This window comes from Saccopteryx bilineata, chromosome 9, assembly GCF_036850765.1.
Source record: "Saccopteryx bilineata isolate mSacBil1 chromosome 9, mSacBil1_pri_phased_curated, whole genome shotgun sequence".
Classification (NCBI taxonomy): Eukaryota; Metazoa; Chordata; class Mammalia; order Chiroptera; family Emballonuridae; genus Saccopteryx; species Saccopteryx bilineata.
Genome location: NC_089498.1, coordinates 9321963 through 9343935, shown reverse-complemented (window position 1 = coordinate 9343935; position 21973 = coordinate 9321963). Strand labels below are relative to the sequence as shown.

The following is a 21973-nucleotide window of genomic DNA, read 5'->3' as shown; positions in this document are numbered from 1 at the left end:
CCAACCAGGCTCTATAGGGCTTTCCCAGAGGATAGCTTACGTTCTCCTCATTTTTAACTTTAAAGACAGAGAACAGGAAAGTCTCTTCTCTGAAGTAAAACAGAACGGCCTCACGTTAAGTTATTTTCTGCCTGTCTGGCCCCTGGCTTGTGTTTCTGGGGTCGGGGTTCTCCAGAGCGAGCAGGTGGCTGGCCCCTTGCAGGCGCTCCGTTGTCTGGCTGCCCTCTCATGCCCCCACCTCCTTGGCCTCTTCCTCATCTTGGGAGCAGGCGGAGAAGCCCCTTCCTGTCACCTGTGGCGGAACATGTCCCGCATTTCTGACCCCAGCGCCCCCTCTCACGCCCGAGCCACTGCCCGGGACACTCACTATTTGGCGGAATCGTTGAGCTGATACTCCCGGGACCGGCTGAAGCACTCCTGGATGCCCGAGTCGCCCCAGAGCCGCATCATGGCGGACAGCAGCTCTGCAGAGAAGGGCTCGGTGTCCTCCATCCGACTCACCACGTCACACACCATCTTGGCGTCGGCCTGCGAAGAGACAGGGGTGGTGGCTTTGGGGCTCGCTGGAGCACCAGGGCACCAGGACAGCACTCGGCCTAAGCCCGGTCAGGAGAGGTGGGCCGCTGTCTGAACGTCCCCCGTGCACTGGGATGCACGCGCAGTCTGATTTCTCAGGGCCCAGGGTGCGCAGTAAGACAGAGCCCCCAGCGGAGGCTGGGCGTGGGGTGCGCCAGGCCCACCATCTCCCTAACCTCATGGGGCCCCCAGGATCGGGGTCTTAACTCGTGGGCACAACAGTTAGTACGAGATGATTGCTCTGCTCTCAAGCCTCTTCGACCCCGCCTTCAGACTGAGCCAGGGAAGAGCCCGAGTCCCCAGCCCTCAGCACGTGGCTCAGGGAGTGGGCGGGAGGTGCTGGAAATTTGCAGGTGGCCTTCGGGTGGGAGAGATGAAGAAAATGAGGTCAGCATCTGCAAGATGCGTGGCTGACAAAAGAGTCTGCCCAAAGGCGTGTGGAACCAAAACCTTCTGGGAGACTTTTCCAGAATCGAGCTGTCCGGCTAAGTGGTGGTTCACAGGCCAGAGCCTGTCCCCTGCAGAAGGTCGACGGGGGAGGGTTCTGGCAGCTGTGTCCCCTCCGTACGCCTGCCCTGGGAAAGAAGCTGCTCTGTCCTGGAGGCCAGCAGGCCAAGTCCACAACGCCAGCCCAGACCCAGGCCCCCAGACCCCAGACCCCAGACCTGGGGTTCCTGGGTCACTCTCAGCTGACCACCAGAAGGGCCTGGCCTCCCAGGTTCCCAGGTCAGAGAGGAGCGTCTTCGGCATCTAGGCCTGCCCTGGGCACTGCCCTGGACAGCTGGCCCCGGGGCATGGGCCTTGGTGCCCTCAGCAGGCAGAGCCTCAGGGCGGCAGGGGTGGGGAGCAGGGGTGGGACCTCCACCTGGGGCTGAGCACAGTGCCAGCACCTGGCGGTGTCCCGGGTGGCCGGGGGGCCTCGGGAGCTCCGTCCTCTCCCGGGTCCCAGCGTCCTGGCCTGTCTGTGCAATGTGCCGGTAAACCCAGCCAGACCCCCCCAACTTCCTCTTTGGGGCTTTCCTTCAAGGTTTCTGCCAGATCCGGAGGAGAGAGTCAGGGCCTGAGGGGCGGGCAGGGCAGTGACCTCCTGCTGAGTGGGGGACACCCTCCAATCCGAGCGCCCCAGAGCCTCGTGACACCTGACAGGGAGGCCACAGCACGGGCACAGTCTGCAAGCTTCCACAGAGCCACCTTGCGCTCGTCCCTCCCAGTGTGACCTGGAGCTTGGCAGTGCCCATCCCAGCAGGTGTGCCACGTAGCTCAGGGCACTCTGGGCCAGAGGACACCCGGGGTCTGGAGCTGCCCTCCAGCTTTATGGTCACCAAGGTGAGGTGGGGGGTGGTGAGAGGTCTTGTGCTGATGCCACCTCCCTCTCTGCCTCCCCTCAGCCCAGTGTAGGAACCCCGGGTCTGGCTGCTCAAGCCCCACCGGGGACGCCCGGAGTGGCGCCTCCCTGGCCTTCCCTCTCTCCTCAGCCCAGTGTAGGAGCCCCGGGTCCGGCTGCTCAAGCCCCACCAGGGACGCCCGGAGTGGCACCTCCTTGGCCTTGCCTCTCCCCTCAGCCCAGTGTAGGAGCCCCCCACCCCCCGGGTCCGGCTGCTCAAGCCCCACCGGGGACGCCCGGAGCGGGGCCTCCTTGGCCCTCCCTCTCCCCTCAGCCCAGTGTAGGAGCCCCGGGTCCGGCTGCTCAAGCCCCACCAGGGACGCCCGGAGCGGGGCCTCCTTGGCCCTCCCTCTCCCCTCAGCCCAGTGTAGGAGCCCCGGGTCCGGCTGCTCAAGCCCCACCGGGGACGCCCAGAGTGGCGCCTCCCTGGCCTTCCCTCTCCCCTCAGCCCAGTGTAGGAGCCCCCCACCCCCCGGGTCCGGCTGCTCAAGCCCCACCGGGGACGCCCGGAGCGGGGCCTCCTTGGCCCTCCCTCTCCCCTCCAGAGCCTGCTGTCCTGCTGGCTTTTCTTCCAAACCCACTACAGTCAGCCCACTTGTCCCCGTCGCCTCTGGCACGTCCCTGAGTCCCAGCCCCCGCTCTCCCTCCTGGCTGCCCCTGGCCCCAGGGCTCCCTGCCTCCCTCCTGCTCTCTCCAGCCTGCTCCCCACACAGCAGCCAGCCTCCTCCGGGAAGGCTCCTCCTCCTCCTGCAGCCCATGTGGCTCCTGACTGCCCTCCTCCCAGCTGGCCACTGCAGGCAGCCTGGTGGGGCCTGTGGGCCGTCCCATCAGGAGTGCAATTGGGCAGCTCACTGACGGGCACCTGGCAGGGCCCTTGCACAGCCTAGTGGGACCAGGACATTTTCCACTCGGTTGCTGGTACATACCAGCATGCCTGGCCTCCGGCCATTAAACGCCTGTACAACCCAACTCCTGCCGCTGAGAAAGACACCTCGCAAGTATGTAACATGTCCCGGGTGGCACAGTAGGAAGCGATGGGCCGGCCCTGGGTCAGGAAGGCAGGTCTCTGCCCCAGAGGTGAGGAGTGGGCCCCTCTTCCCACCACTCCCTGCTGGCCAGCGCAGAAGGGGAGAGGGCCCGGGGAGGAGGGCCCCCTGCGTGTGACCGAGATCGTGACTGCCACGCCCTCAGATGTATAGGCCTGCCACTTCCCCGCTGGGGCTGGCCAGGGTTGAATGTCCAGCTCCCACGCCACCCAGACCCTCTGAGGAGCCCCTCCGATGGCGCCCTTTGGTCACCCCCTCGGTGCTCCTGCCATCTTCTGGGGGCTCTGGCCACAGGCTCAGGGCCACCTCGGCCTGCTCTCAGCCTGAGCAGAGACAGCCTTCATCTTTCTGAGACTCAGTGTCACCTGAGAAACGAGGGTGACAGTAGTACCCTTTTCATGGGCTGCCTTGTGAGCTCAGAGCGAGCACCAGCACAGGGGTGGCACCGAGTCGGGGCTGTGGCGCCCCTCACATCCCACGCTGCCCGAGAGGCCACAGGAGATGAGGAGGTCAACCCGCCCGCCCGCGTGATACCGGGGCGTGGGAAGGGTGGGATATTCGGAGCCCTGGTCAGACTGTGCATTTCTGAATGTGAACCGCAGGCAAGGTGCCAGTCTTACGGGGTTAGGGTCAGGAGCTCTGCACAGGCTGTGACTTCCCCAGGACACCTGCAGGAGTCTGTGTGGCACACCAATGATTTAGAAACAGCTTAGGCAGTTCTTTTCTTTGTAGCCAGTGTAACCTTTCTGGTTCAATGTTATCTTATAATGGCCCAAAGCGGCTCCAGGCAGAGGCGCGGTGCTTTTGGGAAGCCCCACGACTCTGGGGGACACCCTCCACCGTCTCTGTGAGTATCCGGAGAGAAGGGTGGGCAAGGGGTGGAGGGCGTGTGCAAATGGGGCATCTCTAGCGTTTGGTGCAGTGGGGAGCTCAGCACAGGGTGCCTCCAAAGAACGGTGCCACCCAGGAACGGTGCCTCCTAGAAACGGTGCCGCCCAGGAACGGTGCCTCCAAAAAACGGTGCCACTCAGCAATGGTGCCACCCAGGAACGGTACCTCTCAGAAACGGTGCCTCCCAAGAATGGTGCCACCCAGGAACGGTGCCTCTCAGAAACGGTGCCACCCAGAAACGGTGCCTCCAAAGAACGGTGCCACCCAGGAACGGTGCCTCTCAGAAACGGTGCCACCCAGAAACGGGGCCTCCCAAGAATGGTGCCACCCAGGAACGGTGCCTCTCAGAAACGGTGCCATCCAGAAACGGTGCCTCCCAAGAATGGTGCCACCCAGGAACGGTGCCTCCAAAGAACGGTGCCACCCAGGAACGGTGCCTCCTAAGAATGGTGCCACCCAGGAACGGTGCCTCCCAAGAATGGTGCCACCCAGAAACAGTGCCACCCAGGAACGGTGCCTCCAAAAAATGGTGCCACTCAGGAACGGTGCCTCCCAGGAACGGTGCCACCCAGGAACGGTGTCTCTCAAGAATGATGCCTCCCAGGAACGGTGCCTCCTAAGAATGGTGCCACCCAGGAACAGGTGCTCTGGGCCATTGCTGGGGAGCAGGGTGCCCAGTGTGTGGTGGGGGTAGCTATGCCCCCGAGCTGACAGTACGCAGTGGCCCCTCTGTGGTGCACAGGCCAGGGGCCTCCTGCCATGAGAATGTGCATCTGGGGACTGAGCATGAGTGTGCCTGGGACGTAGCACACCTGAGATCCAGGTGGCAGCATGGGACTGTCCATTGGCATCTAGGGTGAGGGACTCGGCTTCTAGATAGTTCTCTCCAGTCAGCAGCTGGTCCTGGAGAGCCAGAACCATACTATGAGGGGGAGGGGCATGGCTCCCAGGGCGCAGAACTTGCCTGCCTGCCCACCCTGGCTCCCACCTGCTGGGCACAGACAGCCCTGCCCAGTTCACCCTTCCCAGAGACATGGCCGGGCGGTGCTGCACCAGGAGGTGGGAGGCGCCTAAGTGGTGACCCAGGGGAGCTGGCATCAGCCCAGCTGAGCCACTGCCAATGACAGCAACCCATTTTCCATGCCTTGCCAGGGAGGTGCCCAGGTAGCCTCATTATCTAGATGGGATGCCTAACGTCACTTATAGCACTCAAGTCTTCAAAAATGCTTCCCTTCTCTTCAGGGCAATGTGGACTCTTCAATAAACATCAGTGACAAAGAGGCTTGGAGCTCAAGTGTAATGAAGAGTCTTTGCCCATCCAGGAGATGAGATGCAAAATGATGGTGGGAAAACAAATAGGAATTTTCAGTGAGGTGACCTGGGTTCAAATCCTGGCTTTGCAGCTTTTTTACTGCGTGACCTTGGGCAGACTTCTTAGCCTCTCTGAGCCTCTGGTCTCATTCACTCCCGCATCCCCGGGTTGTTTGTGCAGTTGACACAGGCGAAGGATGCAACACAGCTTTGCAACATGAAAAGCCCTGAAAATGTTGGTTATTATGAGCAAAGATGGAGCCCTCAGACACAAAGAGCAAGCTAACATAAAAGAGGCCTGCTTTGTACAAGACTGCAGGCACGCATGATAATCTTGATAACAATAATCATAGTAATTACAGTAATAACCCCTTCCATTTGAGGAGCTGCTTTGAACCTTTCAGAGTTTTCCTCCATCTCTCATCTTTTAGGCCAAGTGAAGTGTGAGTGCATGAGTGCGTACACACACCACACACACACACACACACACACACACACACACACACACCAGTCCTCTGACTGCAGGGAAAAGCCACCATCCGCCCTGCCCCACCCTGTGCACTGCAGTTGCCCTGGCTCCCACCAGGGGGCAGAAGTGCATAAGCCAAGAGGAGAGGGAACGTGAGCTGGTCAAGTCCAGCCCAAGAGACCAGGCAGGGCAGGGCCAGGCCCATGGGGCAGAGCTGACTTCCTTGGCTGCTGACCCTGTTCCTCGAGGGGAGAGGGCAGAAAGACCCCGACTGTTAGAGGCCCGGCCGGGGTCTTGCAGTTCTAGCAGGTGGGGAATGGCAGAAGCAGGAAACAGGCAGCACCCTGGGACCCAGGGCGCCCAGGCCTCGACGCTTCGGGAGTGCAGCGTCCGTTCCCCCTCACACCCTGGGAGGCGCCCCTCCCTTCCTCCCTCTGCAGCTGGGCCTCAGAACAGTGGGGCGTGGTGGAAAGAGGACCCCCACCCACCCCAGGCAGGGGCCTGCTTTCCTGGCCCTGGGCTGGCCCGGAGCTCCCTAACTATGACTCTCAGTGGAGGTGATGCCACCCGGAAGCATTTCAGACATCTGTGAGGTGTCCTTGGTAGTGACAATAATTGGGGCTCTACAGACATTTAGGGGTTGGGGACCAGACCTGCGTGGGGCTCTTTCTTCGCTTCACTTGGGCTTAGGGGTCTTAGCGAGACCCGCGCAACAGCATGTCAGTCCTCAGGGTCTCCGAGGGGCGCTGGGACCTCCTAGGGGTACCTCTGGCCTCAGGGAAGGGAGCCTTCCTGGTTCCCTGGGAGTATCCGGCAGCAGAGCCCAGGACTTGGCGCTGTTTCCTGTCTTGCCTCCTTTCAAATCCACCCACCCTTTCCTCAGCCCTCTGTCCACCTGTCCCCGTAACCCAGCTAGGAGGCATACCTGTCAAACATGCGTCCACCCACGTACCATCCACCAGCGGTCACATCAGCCACCGCGTCCACCCAGCACTCACTCCACACCCACCCGTCCTCCCTCTGTCCCTCCACAGCATCTGGCTCTCCCTTAATCGTTCATTTGTGGGCCTACTTCTTCCACCCCTCGTTGAGTTAGCAAGCCACCCACTTCCCCGTCCACCCATTTACTCACCGTCCCCTTGGACGACCACTACTAAGCATCTTGGCCTTGAGAACTTTCCTATTTGGCATAAAGAGAACATGTTGCCCGAGTCTCCCCAGCTCGTCAGCCAGCACCCTGGACACAGCAGGGGAGAGCTGCCCCTTGGCTTTGCTCCCCTCTCTCCCAGGCCCCGTCTTTGTCAGGGACGGTGGTCTCCTAAGGAAGATCTCCAGCTGGGGCAGAAGGTGGTCCAAACTTCTGGATTCTTCAGGATGTGTGGTCCAAACTTCTGGATTCTTCAGGATGTGTCCTGAGCCCCTCTGACAGCCTTCTCTGTCTGGGGCCCAGGCCTCCTGTGGAAATGGGGTGGGCTTGGGTTTTCTGAAGGACCTCACTTTCGGAAGAATCACACACCCCTGCAGCCTCGAAACCCTTGGATCTTCCAGAAGCAGCCTTTTCTGCTGGCTTTTTCAAGAACTGGGGGCTGTGGAGTGGCTGTGTGGCCTGAGTCCTCCGAGGCCCTGTCACTGACTCCCACACTTGACGCCTACAAGCTTCCCCTTGAAAACGCCTGGCAGTCCCGTCACTGGTGTGGTTTCCTGCCCGGCCCGAGGTGAGCAGGAGCCAGTGCTAGTGCCAGGCCCGTGAGTGTGCCTTCCGTCCAGGCTGGTGGAGACCAGGGCTGGGTGCCGGGCACAGAGCAGCGGTGGGAACTGAACCCTGCCCACGCAACCCTGCAGTCCAGCGCGGCCATCAGATGCATCACGCACAAGCTGTGGGGACAGAACACCCCACACGGCGCCATCCAGGACGGTCTTGGCCTCCGGGAGACAGCGAGCTGTGGGGGGCGGGGGCGAGTGGGGTACGTCTGGCAGATGGGCTGTGCCCAGAAGGTAGGGCTCCGTCTGGACCCTGGTCCTCCCCGAGGACAGAGCTCAGGAGGAAGGGCAGAGAGCCCGAGCAAAGCCGAGCGCCGTGCCAGGAAGCCGCGGGTCCTGGGGTTAGATCAGAGGCCCCTCCAGCACCCGCAGGGCCTGAGGACAGTGGTGGGCCTTGGAGACCCATGCGGCCCTTCGACATGAAACTCAGAACAGCCTCCTGCCTACACGGATGGGCCATGGGTGTGAGCTTGCACACCGCGGGGGGGGGGGGGAGGCCCCCACTGCAGGGCCGCAGTGAGGGGTGAGGACTCTGCCCTCACGGCACCTGCTGAGATGCTGTCTGCGCGTGGGGCCAGGGCCGTCCACGCTGCCTGTGCCCTCCAGGCCGCTGGCTCCTCGGGCACACGGCTGTCTCCTGGGCACTGAGCTTGCGGCCCCTCCCCAGCTTTGCCCTCCTCAGACGAAACCGCTCCACTGCCCGTGTCTCCTAACACGGCCCCAGAAGGGGGTCCTGCGCGGGCAGTGGGGAGATGGGCAGAGTAAAGGGAAGCGGCCAGGCCACTGCTTCGGAGCAGGAAAACGCCGAGGTCAGTGTGGAATGGGACCAGAGCCCACAGAGGTCGGCCTGCTGGAGGGAGTGCGGAGGGGTATTCTAGGTGGGTGACCAGCAGTGCCGGAGGGGGGGGGATGGGACGCGGGATGGAGGCTGCTCTGGGCCCTCAGGGGCAGACTGTGTGCTTATGTCACCACTCGGCTCACCCCGGACGCCCAAGAATGAAGTGGGGATGCCCACTTGTCCAAAGTCCCAACCCTCGGTCCCTTTGGGACGGCCTTATGGGGTGCCAGGGTCTCGTGGCTCCTGTTCTCCCCTCGGTGGTCCAGACCCGCCAGTCTGTGCCTCCCGGCACCTCTCCGACGGGGGCAGTGGGCAGCTGAACTGCCAGCCGGGCACTACTCAGTCAGAAGTAACCTTCGAGGTGAACGCGACAGAAATGTCCAAATCTGCGATGCCCTCGCCCTCTGCCTCTTTTCCTGAGCTCCCTGTTCTAATATAGGAGAAAAGAACCAAAATTGGATCGGCTAAACTTCTAAGAAACGAACAAGGGCAGAATGAAATTACCCACATGGAGCTCAGTCAAAGGGAGAGAGAAGTGACAATGGCCAACCTCGTCTCTTCAGAACACCAAGTGACGACGTTGAATAGTTTAATTAGAGCCGCTTCGGCTGCGAGACATGAGCGGCACAATTATGGAAGAGCAGAGATGGGTGCGGGAACACAGCACACAAGGCAGGGGTGAGGGGAGACGGGCACGCCCTAAGGATACCAGGTCTGGCGGATGGGCACCTGTCCTCAGGGTCATTCATCGGCACCCCTTCCTGTCTCCTCGTCCCCTCACTGGAGACGTCAGTTGCTACACCACCTATTAGTGATCAGGTACTTTTTTTTTCCCTCTAAAAGGAGCATGTCACCCTACTTCTAGGGTCCCAGGGACACCGAATGGAGCAATGCGTGGGGTGTCAGAAGTGGGATTCAGCCTACATTCTGCCTCGGATCGGCTCTGGGACCCTGGGCGAGTCTCATCTCCTCTCGGGGTCTCAATGCTCCCAAGAGGACAAGGAAGAAGACGTTGGCTAAATCAGGGAGGTCTGTGGACCCTTGCAGGTCTCTGAGGCCCTTTTAGGGGTTCATAGGATCAAAACTGGTTTTTTTTAAACAATACTAATACATTATTTGTCTTTCTAAGCACAAAAGCAATAGTAAATAAAACTGCTAGCCCCTTAGCCGGAAGCAGGGGCCCCAGACTAAGTTGCCATTGTACAGAGTGTGGCAAAAGTAGGTTTATAGTCGTGAATATGCGACACAGAGCTTATGCTTGTATTATTATTTATTAATTATTGTGTTATTTCGCATATGGACCTCTGAAAACCTACTTTTGCTCCACCCTGTAGTCTTTGCCACCGTGCATAAGAATGCCCTTGATATAGTAAAAATTATGAATTAAATAACCCTCTCCCCCTGAGTACACATCTTTTGTGTGATGAAATGGGAAGTACGCATAAACCTCTTCTTCTGCAGACTGAAGGATGAGAATTATCTAGAGACAGACACTTGGAAAACAGAGCTGCTGGCTGCGACTGTCCCTTTCTTCACGGGACACCACTGTTACATGAAAGAATGCCTGACCAACAGTGGTGATTCAGACTTGGGTCTTTGGCAGACATTTGCTAAAAATGAACCAAGTGAGCCTATCACTTCAAGGAAAACAACAAACATATTACTGAAATAAAAGAATTCCAGTTTTCAAGGGAAACACGAGAATTTTGGAGAGCTTGTATTTACCACTGTCAGCCTAATAGCTTCCCAATACCTAGAGACTTGTTTTTTAAGTCTTTATTTATTAATTTTAGAGAGGAGAGAAAGAGTGAGAGAGAGAGAGAAGGAGGGAGGAACAGGAAGCATCAACTCCTATATGTGCCTTGACCAGACCAGGCAAGTCCATGGTTTTGAACCAGCAACCTCAGTGTTCCAGGTCGACGCTTTATCCACTGCGCCACCACAGGCCAGGCCCTAGAGACTTTTTATATGGTAAATCAGCATTGCAGTTAACAGATGCGAGTTGTGGATACCGTATACTGAAATGTGTCAACATTTGGAAGCTCTGCGTAACTCAGCGAACCAATATTTTCCAAATGACTAAAATGACGTTAACAGTCGTGTGGATAAGAGATTCATTCAAAGGGCAGAGTGAACCAATAGATTCTTTTAAAGACTTCATTCTATAGAGCAGGTTTAGGGTTACAACAAATTGAAAGAAACGTACAGATTCCCCATATAACCCTACCAATGCATAGCCACCTCCATTATTAACATCACTCAGCAGATTCCCCATATACCCCTACCAATGCATAGCCCCCTCCATTATTAACATCACTCAGCAGATTCTCCATATACCCTACCAATGCATAGCCTCCTCCATTATTAGCATCACTCAGCAGATTCCCCATATACCCCTACCAATGCATAGCCCCCTCCATTATTAACATCACTCAGCAGATCCCCATATACCCCTACCAATGCATAGCCTCCTCCATTATTAACATCACTCAGCAGATCCCCATATACCCCTACCAATGCATAGCCCCCTCCATTATTAACATCACTCAGCAGATTCCCCATATACCCTACCAATGCATAGCCTCCTCCATTATTAACATCACTCAGCAGATTCCCCATATACCCTACCAATGCATAGCCCCCTCCATTATTAACATCACTCAGCAGATTCCCCATATACCCCTACCAATGCATAGCCTCCTCCATTATTAACATCACTCAGCAGATTCCCCATATACCCTACCAATGCATAGCCTCCTCCATTATTAACACCACTCAGCAGAATGATACACTTTTTTTTTTTTAACCAAGGAGGAACCTACATTGACACGTCATAACCGTCCAGTCTACAGTTAACAGTAGGGTTCACTGGGTTCTGTATATTCCATGGGTTTGGACTAATGTATGACTTGTATCTGTAATTATGGTATCGTACAGAGTATTTTCACTGTCCCCCAAATTCTCGGTGCTCTGTCTGTTCATCTCTCCCGTCTCCCCCTATCCTTACAACTATTCACCTTTTTACTGTGTCCACAGATTTGCCTTTTCCAGAATGTCACATAATTGGAACCATCCAGTGTGTAGCCTTTTCAGACTGGCTTCTTTCACTTAGTCATATGCATTTAAGCTACCTCCATGTCTTTTCATAGCTTGATAGCTTGTTTCTTTTTAGTGCTGAGAAATATTCCATTGTATACACCACAGTTCATTTATCCATTCACTTCCTAAGGGACATTTTGATTGCCTACAAGTTCGGGCATTTATGAATAAAGCTGCATAAACACCCAGATTTTTCTGTGGACATAAATTTTCCCATCTTTGGGGTAAATACAAAGGATCACGATTACTGAATCATAGGGTAAGAGTGTGTACAGTTTTGTAAGAAACCACCAAACCGTCTCCCAGAGTGGCCGCGCCCTTTGCGTTCCCACCAGCAATGAATGAGCATTCCCGTTGCTCCACATCCTCACCAGCATTTGGTGTTGTCAGTGCTCCTGATTTTGGCCATTCTGATAGGTGTGTAGTGAGTGGTTTCTCATTGTTTTAATTTGCATTTCCCTGATGACAGACAATGTGGAGCATCTTTTCATATGCTTATTTGCTATCTGTATATCTTGTTTGGTGAGTTTTCCGTTAGGGTTTTTGGCCTATTTTTTAATTGGGTTGTCTGTTTTCTTACTGTGGAGTTTTAAGAGTTCTTTGTATATTTTGGATAAAAGAGTTTCAATCGGCTGTCTTTCTCTTGCAAACGTTTTCTCTTAATCTGTGGCTTGTCCTCTCATTCTCCTGACATTGCCGTTGGCAGAGCAGAAGTTTTTTATTCAGTGGTGGATCGTGTCTTTGCTGTTGTATCTAAAAAGGCACTGTCATACTCAAAGCTATCTAGATTTCCTAACGTATCTTCCCGGAGTTTCATAGTTCTGTGTTTTACATTTAGGTCTACAGTTCATTGTGAGTCAGTTTTGGCAAAGGGTGTAAGATGTGTCTTCAGATTTTCTCTGCACGTGGATGTCAAGTTGCTCCAGCACCACTGGTGGAAGAGACCAGTGAGTTTTAACAGGCAGAACAGGAAAGGGTCATTGGTAGAGTTTCAGATCGCAGCTACCCTTTAAGAAACTACCATTGGCCCCATTTGCGTGAGCTTCAAAGAAGAATTATCTGAAAAGGCTAGTGAAATACTTCTTCTTTATCAACTACATGTGTGTGTGGGGCCAAATTTTATTCATATTCTTCAGCTAAAACAACACATCTCAACAGATTGAACACAGAAGCACACGTGAGAACTGAGCTGACCCCTATTTGCAAAAATGTAAAACAATGATGTTCTTCTTACTAAAATATTTTTAGAAAATATAGTGATTTTTCATAAAAGTTTTATTTATATAAAAGTGCAATAGACTGATTACAGTTATTTTTAAGTGAATAAAGTTTAAATTTTTCTTGGTTTTAATTTCCCAATGCCATAAAGGTTGATAGCTATAATTTATGTAAAAAAATTGTTTACTGGGGCCCTCAATTTAAAAGACTGTTAAGGGGTTCCAAAACCAGGAAGTTTGAGAACTGCTGACCAGGTCATCTTTCCCAAACATTATCCCCAACACCTTTGGCCAATGTCCTGTTTCACCTGATGACTATCACTTGTTACCTTTCTCAGACACATCTTTGTACTTTATAGACTTCGTGTCCCTTTGAAAACTCTGTATGAAGTATTCTGGATAAAAGTTATCCATGAGAATACCCACAATGAAGCAGGACGGGAGGAGTAAACCACAGCAGTGTCCTGTTTTCTGCGGGAAGCGCTCGGCCCGAGGCCCTTCCCTCTCTGTCAGCCGGGGGCCCAGGTGGGAGTGGGAAGGATGGACCAGCCCCAGCCTCCGACTTCCTACCTGGGGCTCTCAGGCTGAGAGAGAGGAAGGAGTTGCTCTGACGGAGTGGGCCCATGTCAGTAAATGCGGTGGCCCCAGTCCCATCTCACCTCAGGCTGGTGGCCTCTGGGGACTGTGGTCAGGGGCCAGGGAAGGCCAAGCCAACCAGCCCAGTTTCTACTTGAGCCTTGGAGCTGGCAACACACCAACTCACACGCATGTGCACACTCACACACACCCCCGCTCAGAAAGCCGGTACTCAGGAAGAGCCCTAGGAGATGACAGTATCTAGCATTTAGCAAGCGCTTCCCTTGGCCTTATTTCATTTAATGTTCACAGCTATTATCACCTTCTTCCTTTTGTCATCAGAGAAACCAAAGCTCAGCGAGGGCAGGAGACTGGTCCAAGGTCACTGGGTAGGTAGGTGGCAGAGCTGGGATTTGAAGTCTGGTTGGCTGGCTCCAGGGCTACGTTCTATAATCACCACAGAGCACAACTTCTCTCTGGTGTACCCACCTCAGCTCCCAAGGGGAAACTGAGGCCTGGTGAAGCAAGTGGGGCCTTGTCCGAGGTCACCCAGCAAGCCTGAGGCAGCGCCAGGCCGGAGCCCTGGCCCGCTGACTCGGCCTTGAGGGGTCTTGGGAAGCGGGCACCTGGGACGCCCTCTTCTGTCGTCACTCGCTGTCCTCAGCCCTGCTGCTCAGGGGACAGAGCTCTTAGGGGGCCTGGCAGGTGACCACCTGGGGACCCAGTGTTCGTGCGCTAACTCTGGCAGTGTTTACATGAGGCAGGTGGGGCAGCGACACGTGTAAAAACAAGGGTGACAGATATTCCCATCAACTAAAACATGGGCAAGACCAAGTGGCCCCCTGGCTGTGTACCAGCTGGGCCTGGCAGAGAGGTCCTGGTAGGCGGCCCTGGACAGGGCAGGAGGGGGAAGGCACAGTGGGGCCACGCTGGAGGCCAGCTGCCCCGACCCCTGGTGCCTGGCTGTGGGAGAGGAGCAGGGGACAGGGAGGCTCGGGCTGAGCCAAGCCCCTGGGGCCTGTCTCTCCCATCACATCAGCAGGGAGAGGGGGAGGGGGAGGGGGAGGAGGAGGGAGAGGGAGAGAGAGGGGGGAGGCGGAGGGGGAGGGAGAGGGGGAGAGAGGGGAGGGGAAGGGGGAGGGGGAGGGGGGGCGAGGGAGAGGGAGAGAGAGGGGGGAGGGGAAGGGGGAGGGTGAGGGTGAGGGCGAGGGAAAGGGTTAGGGAGAGGGAGAGGGAGAGGGAGAGAGAGGGGGAGGGGAGAGGGAGGGGGAGAGGGAGGGAGAGGGGGAGGGGGAGGGGAAGGGGAAGGGGGAGGGGCAAGGGAGAGGGTTAGGGAGAGGGAGAGGGAGAGAGAGGGGGGGAGGGGAGGGGGAGGGGGAGGAGGAGGGAGAGGGTTAGGGAGAGGGAGAGGGAGAGGAGAGGGAGAGGGGGAGGAGGAGGGAAAGGGTTAGGGAGAGGGAGAGGGAGAGGAGGAGGGGGAGGGCGAGGGAGAGGGAGAGAGAGGGGGGAGGGGAAGGGGGAGGGAGAGGGAGAGGTTTAGGGAGAGGTTTAGGGAGAGGAGAGGGAGAGGGAGAGGGAGAGGGAGAGGGGGAAGGTTAAGGGGAGGGAGAGGGGGAGGGAGAGGGAGAGGAGAGGGAGAGGGGGAGGGAGAGGGGGAAGGTTAAGGGGTGGGAGAGGGAGAGGGAGAGGGCGAGGGAGAGGGGGAAGGTTAAGGGGAGGGAGAGGGGGAGGGAGAGGGAGAGGAGAGGGAGAGGGGGAGGGAGAGGGGGAAGGTTAAGGGGTGGGAGAGGGAGAGGGAGAGGGCGAGGGAGAGGGGGAAGGTTAAGGGGAGGGAGAGGGAGAGCTGTGCTGTTCCTGGCAAGGTCTGCGTCCAGCTGGGGGCCAGGTGGACAGGAGCTGTGCCAGCCCAGGTTGTACTCCCTGGGCAGCTTTCCCCAAGGCCTGGGATCAGGGTACCCTCCTGACTTTGCCCTGCCTACATTCTCATCTCCGCAGCATCAACACTGGGTGACCATGGGCACGGGGGCAGACAAGGCCCCAGCTGCACAGACCTGGGCATGGGAGGGTGGTCAGATGCCCAGTGGGCATTGTCTGCGGTCTCCACTTTGCCCAACGCTGGGGAAGAGCCGCATGGGGTTCACTGAGTGAGAAGGTCAGCAATGGAACCCCGAGTGAGAAGGTCAGCAATGGAACCCCCCACGCAGCTGGGGAGGGGCAGAGCACTGGCTCAGGCTGACCCTCAGTCCCTGAAACTGCAGGGCCACAGAGCCCACTTGGTGCCACCTGGGCCCAGGTCCCCCTCCCCACCAAGGCACTTCCTCTTCTTTGTCTCTCCCGCACGCCTCTCATGCCTCCTCTGTGCCCTCTTACCCCCTGACCCGGCTAGGGCACAAGCCAGCCCGTATAGCATCTGGGTTGGGTTCGACTACATGGTCTGCCAAGGGGAAGACAGGCTGGATTTCAGCTCTCGGGTGGCCCCTGGGTTAGGGACTACCCTGCAGGCCACCGCCTGCCACATAACTGAGCTGGAGTCAAGGGAGTGTGAGCGTGAAGTGCACTAGTTTTAAGCTGAGGCTCTTGAGATGTGAGTGTGCCCCTTGGGTGCAAAGGATAACAAAGTTCTGGGGGGGGTGAGTGTGTGCCAGGAGACAGAGGAGCTGGTCCATGAGTCACTGTGTGGAGGAGAGCCGTCCACCCACCCAGAGTACCTGCCCGAGGCTGTCAGATGAGCAAGAAATGGCCTTCTGATGCATTTGAACCATGAGACGCTAGAGGTGTGTTTGTCGCAGCAGCTAGTGCTGCTCTTACTGACACATCCTGCTCCTGTTCCTTCTCTTCTGAGTTTTGTTCCCTATGTGATATCCAGCTTCTGTGTAGCCCTAGAGCAGGGGTAGTCAACCTTTTTATACCTACCGCCCACTTTTGTATCTCTGTTAGTAGTAAAATTTTCTAACCGCCCACCGGTTCCACAGTAATGGTGATTTATAAAGTAGGGAAGTAACTTTACTTTATAAAATTTATAATGTAGAATTATAGCAAGTGAAAGCATATAATAATAATTACTTACCAAGTACTTTATGTCGGATTTTCGCTAAGTTTGGCAGAATAAATCTTTATAAAACAACTTACTATAGTTAAATCTATCTTTTTATTTATATCAATACTTTGGTTACTCTGCTACCGCCCACCATGAAAGCTGGAACACCCCCTAGTGGGTGGTAGGGACCAGGTTGACTACCACTGCCCTAGAATCTAGGGCCTAGATGATGGATTATCTGGTCCCGTTCCTCCTCCATGGCATCAGCAGGCAATTGCTTGCCCTCTTAGTAAGACTGCAGCTGGCAGAGGGCAGGGGCCAGGGCCGCTTTGCGGAGGATCAGAGAGCCTGTGCTCCCTCCGCCCTCCCCACCCGAGAGAAAGCCGTGCCCAGCGGCGACTCTGCCCGGCCTCTCTCTCCCGCACTGACTGCGGGCACAGTTTCTGTCTGCCGTTGTGTCCACAGAACGCTGCGTGGCACCCGGTTGACACTCAAGAGCTGATGGTGAATTTTGGCTGTGTTTATATATCACCTGTACAATAATTTACTTAATATTTTCCTTTTGGCCTTTTTTAAAATCTATTTAAACTCCATTATAGGAGAGAGGAAATTTCGTATTACTAACAATAATACCTGCAAAAGGACATTGGATACGCCAGTTTTTGTCTTTTTTGAATGTGCACTAAAAGAAGTTAATAACTATTGAGATCACAGTTGGTGTGTTCATCCTTCCTGCGAGCTCAGATCTGTGCTCTTCACCCACGTGGGAAGCCCCATCCACGTGGGAAGTCCGCAGCACGAGGCAGGCACGGAGTCTGTGCCTTCCTTCCTGGCCTTGGCTGTTGGGGTGGGGGGCCAGTGGGTCTGCCTCCCAGCTCCCCTCACCCAGCCTTGGCTGTTGGGGTGGGGGCCAGTGGGTCTGCCTCCCAGCTCCCCTCACCCAGCCTTGGCTGTTGGGGTGGGGGGCCAGTGGGTCTGCCTCCCAGCTCCCCTCACCCAGCCTTGGCTGTTGGGGTGGGGGACCAGTGGGTCTGCCTTCCAGCTCCCCACACCCAGCCTTGGCTGTTGGGGTGGGGGCCAGTGGGCCTGCCTCCCAGCTCCCCACACCCAGCAGTCAACTTGAGGCCTCCCCTGTGGAGCAATGATGGCCCCACATTGCCAGACAGATGCAGGGGCACTGGGGGTTCTGCCTGCTAAAGAGCTTTGTTGTCATGGTGACCTTTGGTTTCCTAGCTGCCAACTTCCTCTTAGAAGGGAGCTGGAAGGTAGGCTCAGCAGGGAGGGAGGGGAGAGGGAAGGATGACGGAGGGACCCCCCACCTGTCCACCGTCCCCAGCAGCCCAGTGGCTGAGCTGACACTTGCCCCTCCAGGAGGTGGGCTGTCCGTCATGCAGGGCCTGTACGGCACCAGGACAACTTATTCTTGGGCACCACCTATCAAATCCAGGACTGCCGCCCAAGCCTCTATGGCCCACCCGGACACCAAATGAACTTGGGCAAAACCCCCAAAAGGAAAATCCCTCTGCCCCACACCCCACATTAGGCTTGACTGGCTAAGAAGGAGGGTATGGGGTCTGGTCCTGTCTCTCCGCCTGCACCCCGCCTCCTGCACCTCACTCCTCTGGGGCCTTCTCGTGTCCCCTCCCTACACTCACGCTCCAGCACCACATCCTAAAACTTGCGTCTGACTCTGCGACCCCCAAGCCACTGTCCTTGTCTCTCTGGGTGCTGGGACACTGCCCCCAGGTCACCCCAGTCCACGTAAGCCCTCTTGCTTCGTGCAGAGAGCAGGAGACAGGATCCTGTGCCTTGGGCGTCATCCTGGGCCAGCCGGGGGCCCATCCACACGCCTTCTAAGTTGAAGGGGACTGGGCTGCCTCTTCCTTGATCCTGGGAGGAAGCCGGCCTGGTGAACCTCACAGGCTCCCTGCAGGGAGCAGCCCCCTCCCAAGAGGCCCTGTGTGTATAGCAGCAGGGAGACCGGGATGGGAGGACACCTGGGACCAGCCCAGGCCAGAGCTCTGCCCCGTGAGTGTCCCTAGGATGGCCCAGACTGGACAAAAGCTCACTCTTCCAGGACAAGGCCACGGCCTCAATCAGCTGTCCCCCAGGAGCAGGAGCGGCTGCACTGATCCGCTAAAGGCGCAGCAGGCTCCCAGGGCTGGGGCCCCCTGAGGCCCCAAGCCTTTGCTCCAGTCCCGGCCACATTGTGCCCACAGGCCCCACGCAGCTCCTTTCGCTCCCTGGGCCTGGCCAGCAGCAGGCGGCCCCTTTGAAGTCGGGTCTTCTGTTCCAATTGGAGACTTTGCTCAGAACCAAAATTAGAGAGGCTACACAATCAGCTTGCAATTTAAAATGCCACCCAGGTCTCCCCCAACCAACCCCCCTAAAATGTCATCTTAATTAGATGGAGCTTGGTTTCATGTTTCCTGGGTTTCAAGGTAATTTCTCTAGGACATTTCCCTCTTTGTTGTTATTTTTATCTCCGCATAAGGTGGAGGGGAGGCTGGAAGCTCATCTGCAGGTCTGCAGACACCTCAGCCTTCCACCGCCTTCGGGGCCTCCTGCCCGGCTCCGGCCCCAGGGGCGGGAGCACACTGGGTGAGCACACTGGGAAAGGCAGGTGGGGAGGTCAGCTGGGGGTTCTCTCTTCCATTTCCTTCAGCACAACTCTTCCTGGACGTCTCTCCCCTTGGGGAGCCTGGATGCGTCTGGCCAGCCCCCCCACGCCCCACCCTGCCCTCCTCACTCAGCTGTCACTCTTCCACGCCTAGACGGCTGGCTGCCCTGCCCTGGTGGCTGACGGACAGTGTCTTCCCAGGGAGACTGAGTCCGCTTTGCCGACGAGGATAACTCACGTACAAAGTGCTGCTTGTGGAATGAATGGAGCAATAGTGAATCCAGGCCACACGCTGCGATAAGCACGGAGGGCTGTCTCCTTGGTGTGGGCAGGCCCGGCGACCCCAGGGTGAGCCGTCGGGAAGCAGAGAAGAGACTGCCTGGAGCTTGTTCTCAGGTCTCTGTTCAACCTGACGGGAACCCCGGACGGCTGGGTCACAGGGCAAGATCGGTCATGAGAGGAGCTGAGACGCCACAGGTGTGGACAGAAATAGGACGCTGTCCTGGGTGTCCTCCTCAGAGCACCTGGAGGAGAGGGTGCCCAGCGTCCTCCCTTGGTGCCTACCTACGCCAGCTGCGTACTGGGACCACACGTGTGGAGCGCACGCCAGCTGCGTACTGGGACCACACGTGTGGAGCGCATGCCAGCTGCGTACTGGGACCACACGTGTGGAGCGCACGCCAGCTGCGTACTGGGACCACACGTGTGGAGCGCACGCCAGCTGCGTACTGGGACCACACGTGTGGAGCGCACGCCAGCTGCGTACTGGGACCACACGTGTGGAGCGCACGCCAGCTGCGTACTGGGACCACACGTGTGGAGCGCATGCCAGCTGCGTACTGGGACCACACGTGTGGAGCACACGCCAGCTGCATACTGGGACCACACGTGTGGAGCACACGTGCAGGGACAGCCAGCTCCCCCGTCCGGGATGGGTGGTCAGGGAAATCCTGAGGCCGAATCACATCTGTGTAGGGTTGTTTGCAGGGGTGAAGGGATTATTTTATGATCTAATTTCAAAACCTCTAAGGTTCGTTCCTTTTAGGAATTTCCCTGGTTTGGAGGGTCATAAATGAAAGTGGAAGAAGGAATATGAACTACAGAAAAGTGGAGAATGTCTGCCTTCACCGAAAAAAAATAAAAGAATCTTAGAAACTGACTTGAGCCTAACTCTGTAATTGCGTCCACATGGGCTCGTCCACCCCTCAGAAGGAGAGATGCACCAGCCTTCTTCTCTCATTACAAATGATGGACATAAAAGCCAGCTACCAAAAAGTTAAACATGACGTTAAGTTCAGTGCATCTAATACAGCCTTATTTTGAACAATAAAGGAAAAATATCTCATTAATAGAAAAATCAATGTCTCCCTGGGCCCTGAACGATGGATGAACAGCACCTCTAGTGGGCCGGCTTGAAGAGGGACCAGTGACCCGCCTGCCGGGGATGGCCACAGGTCTCGGCAGCCCTGGGGACAGACAGGAATTTGGGGCAGGGAGTGAAGAGAACACACTGCCCAGCACAGTGGGCAAAGCCCTGAGAATCTGGTGAGGGGAACCGGGCTCACTGAAGCCCAGGCTGCAGGACTCTGCGTCCCTGATGGGGAGGCGCGCCCAGAGGCTCTGCCCTGGGCCCCGAGCGCCTACATCAGGCCGCCTCCTGTATCCAGGATCCAGCACCAGACTGACACAGCAGGTGCCCAGGCAGCATTTGCTGGGTGGGTGAACTTTGAAGGGAAAGAGCCCCAAAGCATTGCACCACAGGGTTAGAAGATGTATAGGTGTTCTCTCCTCTGTGGCCCTCCAGGTCACCTCCCCGCTGGGCTCTGTGACACAAGGGCGCTGCACTGGGGAGACCAGAGATGCAAGCTGGCTTCAACCCGCGGGCCGGCTCTCAGCAGCTGCAGTGGCTGTCTAGGGTGCTGGCCATACAAACGGGCCTCCGAGGCCCGGCCCAGTGCTGTGACTGAGCAGCGGCAATGTCCGGGACAGGGGCTGCTGATGGTGGTCAGGAGCAGCACGCAAGCCAGAGCCGTGCCACTCTTTGGATGTGATCATCTCTGATCACACTTGGTGACATTGAAACATTGCAACTAGTGTGCAAGTATGAGAACGCCCAACAGTCACTAGGGGCTCAGCTGCCCCAGAAGATGACACCTCTACCCAAGGCATCACCCCCTACGACGCTGGCTCAGGCTCTGTCTCCTCTAGGATGGTCTTCCCAGCCTTTCCCGTGTCAGGTCTGTGTAGAAGCGATGACAGCTGTACAGCACCTTCAGTGAACACAGGAGGGCTCCTTGGGCACACCTGCCCCCGAACGGCTGTTCTGGGACGGCTCTGCACCAATCCCCACCTGCTCCCCTCTGAGGTCTGGTGCTGGGCTCTGAACTGCACCTGCTACTTGCTGAACGGGCTCCCGGGTGTCAGCGTTGACAACAAGCCTGCGATCGCTGTGTGGGGCGGGGCTGTTCTTCCCCAGTGCACCCCGCCCCCGCCACGGGACGGCAGGGAGCTGGCGCACCAAAGGTGGGGACGATATCATGTGGAACTGCCTGGAAATGGCAGAATTAGTGGTAGAAGGCTGCTTGCAGCCCCTGCGGCCCTTGTCCGCCGACCGTATGCTGACTGACCTCGGAGGTCCTGCTTCAGGCCGCGGGGGTTCTGGAGCCGGTGTCGGCGTGCTCCACGGGCTGAGGCTGGGAGTGAGACAGTGCGCTCGGGCGCGTGCTGGGTGCTCATTGCAGCCTTTTATCCTCCCAGAAAACTTCTAGGTGAAATTATTCATAGACAGAAAAAAAAGGTGTATTCTATGATTCATTCAATTAAGTAAAAAGCAGCTGTTTTAAATAATTTGGGATATATAAGGAAAGAGAAACATCAGGGCAGGTCATAATATAAAGTTGAGGACACAGGCTGGTGAGGACTCAACACACAGTGATGTATCAGTAACACGGGCTGCGGGCTCAACGGCAGGACGGCTGGCGGGCCGGCTGTGCCTGAGGCACCTTCGGATCAGCCGCCAGTGTGTGACGCACCCGTCACCATCCCGGAGTGCGAGGCTGGCCACTTCCAAGCGTGGTGAGGAGCCCCGGGAGGCTACAGCAGAGGGAGAAACGGGACTCCGGTTCTGAAAGCTCGCTGTGGCTGCTGT

At 56.8% G+C, this 21973-nt stretch overlaps 1 protein-coding gene across 2 annotated transcripts in view; it reads right to left on the bottom strand.

Annotated features, from left to right (window-relative positions):
* The window catches only part of GNAO1 (G protein subunit alpha o1), a 142824-nt gene that overhangs the window by 20463 nt on the left and 100388 nt on the right, over positions 1-21973 (bottom strand). For both annotated transcript variants that reach the window (XM_066244060.1, XM_066244059.1), the window contains exon 4: positions 368-528. In XM_066244060.1, the coding sequence (XP_066100157.1) occupies positions 368-528 (161 nt within the window). The remainder of the gene's footprint in view (positions 1-367; positions 529-21973) is intronic.